This window comes from Myotis brandtii, unplaced genomic scaffold (genome assembly GCF_000412655.1).
Source record: "Myotis brandtii unplaced genomic scaffold, ASM41265v1 scaffold95, whole genome shotgun sequence".
Classification (NCBI taxonomy): domain Eukaryota; kingdom Metazoa; phylum Chordata; class Mammalia; order Chiroptera; family Vespertilionidae; genus Myotis; species Myotis brandtii.
In genome coordinates, this window is record NW_005371920.1 from 864,858 (window position 1) to 871,021 (window position 6,164).

Sequence of the window (6,164 nt, forward strand, 5' to 3'; positions counted from 1 at the left end):
GCCCCTTTCCGCGCGCGCCGGAGCCTCCGTACCTCTGCACTTTACTTTTGTAGCTCCTCTGAGTCTGTGTGCTCTTCTCTTTCCTTCTAGTTGTAGAATTTCCACTCAGCCAGCCTTCCTGTGGTTCTGGATGATGACCGTTCTGTCTTTTAGTTGTATTTTTGAAGTTGTTGTCGGAGGCAGCAATTTCCGGTGTTTTCCTATGCCGCCATCTTGGTCTCCTCTTTCATTGCATTCTTAATTGTGGTATGATTTCTACCATCATGGTTTGGTTACACTTCCATCTATCCGTGTACATTTAAGTTGTTTTAACTTGTAACGCTGCAGTGGACATCCTTGTAGCCGCCTCTTTGTGAGCACGTGAAAGCATTACTCCCAGGTAGTGCTGGCAAGTGGAATTGCTGGGTCCTAGAGGATTTAACGTTCCCTGCGTTCGGCCAGGCCGCCTTCCAGAGTGGCTGTGCCAGTTCCCACTTTCATCACTGCATGGAGCACCTGCAGGGTGTCCCAAACATGTGTCCACACTTTGACATGTGTTTATAGAAATACATTTCGTTTTCAAAATGTAATAGAACCTACAGACATTGCGTATACATTTTTGGGGGACACCCTGTATTTTGCCATGGTTCCCCACAACATTTGATGTTAAAAAAGTTAGAAACATTTGCCATTCTTATGGGTAATAAATATTCCAGACTAATGCAAGGCTGAATTCAGTTTGTTTTCAGCCATGTGATGCCTACAGTATGTGATGGAGCGATTATCTTAAGACTTCTGAATGAATGAAATAGATGTTCCTCAAAGATAGGTTCCTCCTTGTCATCTCCCTGACAACACCCCAGTCCTCACGTTCCTGTGTACCTGCTCCCTCACCCCCTGTGCGACACTGAAGAAGTCCAGAGTCCTGGAGCATCCCTGGAAGGTTCTGGGGTAAAGCAGCATTCCTAGCTTTCTGCTTCTTGGCCACTGAATCTGGGAGTGGGACTTTGTACTCCTCGCTGTTGGGATGGGGTTGGGGTAGGGGAGGGAGGGACATGTAGGCTGGGAAGGGCCTTTGACAGGAAGTTCTAGTGCACTAGTGACATGGTATCTGAGCATCAAAAGGCTGTGATCACTACCATTTCATACTCATTAGAATGGCTAAAATAAAAGACTGACAATAGCAAATGTTGGTGAGGAAGTAGAACAACGAATTCTCATACATTGCAGGTGGGAGAGTTAAATGGCACAAATACTTGGGAGAACTCTTTGCATTTGTTAGTTTCTTATAGAAGTTAAACATAAATCTACCCCATGATCCTAAGCAATTCTACTTCCAGGAGCCCACCCAAGTGGATTGCTCACATATATATTTGTATATGCGTGTTAATAGTACTTATTCATAATAGCAAAAATTGGAATAATTAATGGGAGAATGGATAAATAACTTGTAGAATATTTATATGTTGGAATACTATTCAACAATAAAAAGAATAGACCACAGATTCATGTAACAACACAGATGAATCTCAAGAAACAAGATGTTGAACAAAAGAAGACAATTACAAAAGTATACACCATTCCATTTATATGAAGTTCAAGAAGAGGGGAAACATCTATGAGAAGAGAAATCAGAATTGTGGTTGCCTCTGGAGTTGGGGCGGGGGGGAGGCGGGGAGAAGGGATCATCTTGGAAGAGGCACAAAGGACCTCCAGGGTGAGGGCACCTTCTACACATTCGGTTATTTGGTTGAATATGATTGTTAAACTCATCTAACTGAACGTTTATGATCTGTGCACTTTCTTGTATATAAATGATGGCTTGATAACGTATTTGTTGAAAACATTTTAAAGGTTATGTTTAGCTTTATTTCTGTTTCATAGTCCTAATTACTTGTATTCATCAAGGTTGTCATCTTTCCCGATGTGAGATGACATAACATCTTAACTGTACCTCAGGGATTCTTAACCAGAGGCCTGTTGATAGTTTTCAATGGATCCTGAACCCCGTGGAATTGAATGCACAATTTTGCATGTCGGAGTGCACGTATTTTTCTTTTCCCTCAAGGAGCGAGTTCATATTCTCAAAAGGGTCTGTGACCCAAACCTATTTAAGACAGAACCTCTGTGTTAGGTGGTTCATGCAGAATGTGTAGGAAACAGTATCAGTCGTTAAAGATGAATGAATAAATGACAAACTGTTTTCAGTTGACGTTCAAAGAACCACGCTTCTATTAGTTTGCTGATTAAAACTGGCAGATGTCAGTGGCCCCACTAAACTAGCAAAAATGAGAGTAACCTCCTGACCTGAGCAATAGAATGAAGTCCTGATAAGGAGCAGGCAGGATCAGTGGGCCAGTGACGAGCTTTCACCCCCATCTACAGACAACGATGCCTGCTATTCAAAAGCATCATAACTGTGTCTATTTTAAATATTGAAATCAGGTAGATAAACATAATAGAGGTGACAGTTGTGATTCAACTGGAAAACATTATTTAATGCTTTCTCTTGACAGGAAAAATCAATTACCATAGTGACCGCTAGCAGAGCTCTATCAGGTTCAGCAGTGTCAGTGTTTAACAAAAGGAGACAGTTTTGACAGGCCTCAGTTATGGCGATTTTCATACACCGAGTTTTGAGAATCGGTCACTCCTCCTCCTGATTGCAGGGAGAAGGTGCAGCATTAAATTGATGGCACAGGGCAGTAAATGCTCTTTGGGGTGGAAACTCTCTCTGATCACATCTGAGCACCTGGCCTTTCTTTTGTGTGGTTATTGACAGGTTTCTGTGGTCTGTTTTGTCCCATGTGTCTTGAGTGTGACATCGCCAGGCATTATGGAGAGTGTTTCTGCTGGCCGTTGTTACCTGGCTCCACCTTTGCCCTGAGAGTTGGCACCAGAGAGAGACATAAAATATGGGTAAGTGTGTTTGCATGCATGTGCGAACCTGGGTCTGTGTGGGAACCTGGATGCCTTTCCAACCTGTGCAGGGTATTTCCAAGGGGGACTTACTATAATGCAGATTACTGGTCAGTGGGCCAGTCCTGTTCCCCTCATTGCATCAGGAGAAGACTGCGGGTAGCATTGCATCAAATTTGGAAGAGAGATTCGGGCTGGTCTGACTTAAAATGTAGTCTATGTGGCATATGCAGAATTCACTTCCAGTTCAGCTGGGACTGAGTTACAATGAGGGAGTGAGGACAGACAGCATACAGATTAAGGTGTGGATAGTTAAAGAAGAGCGTCTCTTTATATATTCATATGAAATGGTCTCTAAGACACATTTTTAAGTGAAAAAGAGAGCACAGCATAGCAGTTTGCAACTATTTACATAAAATACTATATATGTATATACCGTGTAGACAGAATTTATTTGGGAGTGTAGGTAACAAACTCCAATGCTGCTTGCCCTAGACAGGTAATTGAGTGTCTGGGGACACCTGTAGAAGGGGATTTACTTTTTACTTACTACCCCTGCTTACTGTGGGAATTTTGGGCAATGTGGACTTATTACCCACCTCAAAGAAATAAATAAAGTAATTATAAATGTTAAGTTCTAAGAGGAAGAAAAAAGATGCTGGCAGAGGAAGCAGTGGTTTCAAGTATGAAGCTGGTATCAAAGCCCAAAGAGCAGGTGTTTGAATTGCAAGGACTGATTAGCAGTGAGCAGGTTGGAATTTGGTAGCCAGCGGAGCTGTGTCCCTGTGTGCTGACTTGGGGGTTTCGGTGGACCTTGGAAGCTGTGCATGGGATGGGCCACCAGGTAGTGCTGTAGAGGCCCTGGGTGATGACTGAGCCAGTGTGGTTGCACCAAGTAGTTCTATAGGGCCCCTGGGTGATGACTGAGCCAGTGTGGTTGCACCACGTAGTTCTATAAGGCCCCTGGGTGATGACTGAGCCTGTGTGGTTGCACCAGGTAGTGCTGTAAGGCCCCTGGGTGATGACTGAGCCTGTGCAATTGCACTAGCACAGACACTGTGTCTCCCCGCAGGGCACGCTGTGTGAGGACTGGCTGGCCGTGCACTGCTGTTGGCCTTTGTCCATCTGTCAGCTGGCCCGGGAGCTCAAGATGAGGACTTCCCATCTCTACGAAATCTCAGCAGCCCCTTCAACGAAGGACACGTTTGTTTGACAAAGAAAGAAAGAAACTCCTCCTCACCCCCCCTTGCCCTCCTCTCAAAACCCTCTTAGTAGAGAGATCATTCTTCTTGTTAAGTTTTCATGGAAATAGATGAAAATAAACGATCCCCCCCCCCCCCACTGCTGTCTTCACTGCTGCTCTTTCTTTCCACACACCCCAGTGAAGACTGTTGGTCTGGCCTTGCTGTGCCTGGAGTTTGGGAAGGCTGCGTTTCCCACCATCTCCGACTGCCCTCCTTTCCCGAGGATGTCTGGGGAGTGGGGAGAATGGCTACACGGCTTTCTTATGCCAAGCCCCCTTCCCCAAAGCACCAGTGCTGGGGCAGGAGGTGGTTAATTTTCATTAGCACCTGGACTGGGCGCACAGTGACAGTGTCACGGAAATACAGAAGCATCATCCCGACTCCTTCAGTCCGACTGCATCGCGGGGAAGCCTCAGGCTGCTGCCCATCCTGAACCCTTCCCGGAACCGGCAGATCTTCAGCCCCAGGTGCACTGCCCGGTTAGGCAACTGTTCTGAGTTGAGTTGAATTGTGTCTCTTCCCCTCCCTTCCCCAAAGATACGTTGAAGTCAACTCCTGGTATCTGTGAATGGGACCTTATTTGGAAATAGGTAGGGTCTTGTAGATATAGTTAAGATGAGGTCATTCAGGTGGAACCTAAACCAATATGATGCTGTCCTTACAAGAGGAGGAGAGAGACTTAGAGACAGAGGGAATGCCGCCATGACCACGGGCCAGAGACTAGAGTGATGCAGTCACAGCCAAGCTCCGCCTGGGGCTACCAGAAGCTGGAAGAGGTGAGGCTTGGAGGGAGCTCCCCCTGCCAACCTCTTGACTTTGGACTTCTAGCCCCAGGCCCGGGAGAGAGTGTCTCCATTGTGGTACTCGTTGCAGCAGCTCAGGAAGCTAATGCACCCGCCCTCTGCTGTGAAAATAATGCTCTTGCTTTTGTTATGCAGCTGCACAGAACCGCGCTGGGGAGCCTGGCTTCCTACACTGTGTGTCACGGGAGGCAAATTTGCTCATCTCCTTGTGCCTCAGTTTCCTCGTCTGTAAAGTGATGGTTCTAGCCTCAGAGGCTGTGAGGGTCCTAAGAGTTAAGACTCAGCACAGAGCCTGGCAAGCAGCAAGCACTCGGGGCGCAAGCTGTTGGGCTGCTACCTTGTATTCCTGGCACATTCGACTGCTTTTCCATCTCCAGTGGCGATACAAAGTTTTAATTAAATTTTAAATTAAAATGGAGCCAATTAAAGAAAGGATATTAAGTAAATAATAATATAATACAGGATGTATTATAGAATTGTACACTTGGAACCTATATAATTTTATGACCCCATGTCACCCCCATAAATTTAATTAAACACTTTTTTAAAAGTAAAAAAAAAAAAGAAAGGAAGGAAGAAAGAAAAGGATGGTTGGTGGATATGGAAAATATTGTGGTGGTAAAACAAGAATTCTATTGAGTACTTGCCAAGCACTGTTCGAAGCATTCTACGTGTCTTCAGACATTTATTCCCTAACACCCCTCAGGTAGGTGCTATTATATCTTCATTTTCCAGAAAAGGAACCTGAACCACAGAGAGGTTAGGCGATTTGCCCAAGGCCACACAGCTGCTAAGCGGCAGGCAGCCAGGCTCTTGAGGGCGTGCTGCTCACCTTTGCACTAAGCACCCAGAGACTTCTGGCCAGGAGGCCTGTGGGGGACCTTGTGGGCTTGCTCTATGGAGGTGACAGCCTGGTTAGAGGAAGTGCCTGTCACTCACCCCTGCTCCCAGCCATCCCCACCCAAAGGAAGCACTTCCCCTCCCACGAAGTGATTCCTCTCCTCCCAGCCCTCCCTTTTGAATGTCCAGAGCGGCTGCCAGGAACCAAAGCCCTTTGGGAAAATTAATGCTCAATGCTGACATTTAATCTATGACGAAGTACTCCCCTCTCTCTCCAAGGCAGCTACTGAAAAAACCAGGCCTGAGAGACAGCTCTGTTAAGTGAAAATAAACCTGTTTTATTGTTTCCTACCAAAGCACATACCGGCTTCACAAGCGT

General features: G+C 45.8%; 1 protein-coding gene across 1 annotated transcript in view; it reads left to right on the forward strand.

Moving 5' to 3' along the window:
* Positions 1 to 4,239, forward strand: part of PLAC8L1 (PLAC8-like 1) — a 15,600-nt gene extending 11,361 nt beyond the window's left edge. Inside the window, exons 3-4 of the mRNA XM_005885995.2 lie at positions 2,762 to 2,898; positions 3,971 to 4,239. Of these exons, the coding sequence (XP_005886057.1) occupies positions 2,762 to 2,898; positions 3,971 to 4,111 (278 nt within the window). The 3' untranslated portion in view covers positions 4,112 to 4,239. The remainder of the gene's footprint in view (positions 1 to 2,761; positions 2,899 to 3,970) is intronic.
* The last annotated feature ends 1,925 nt before the right edge of the window (positions 4,240 to 6,164 follow it).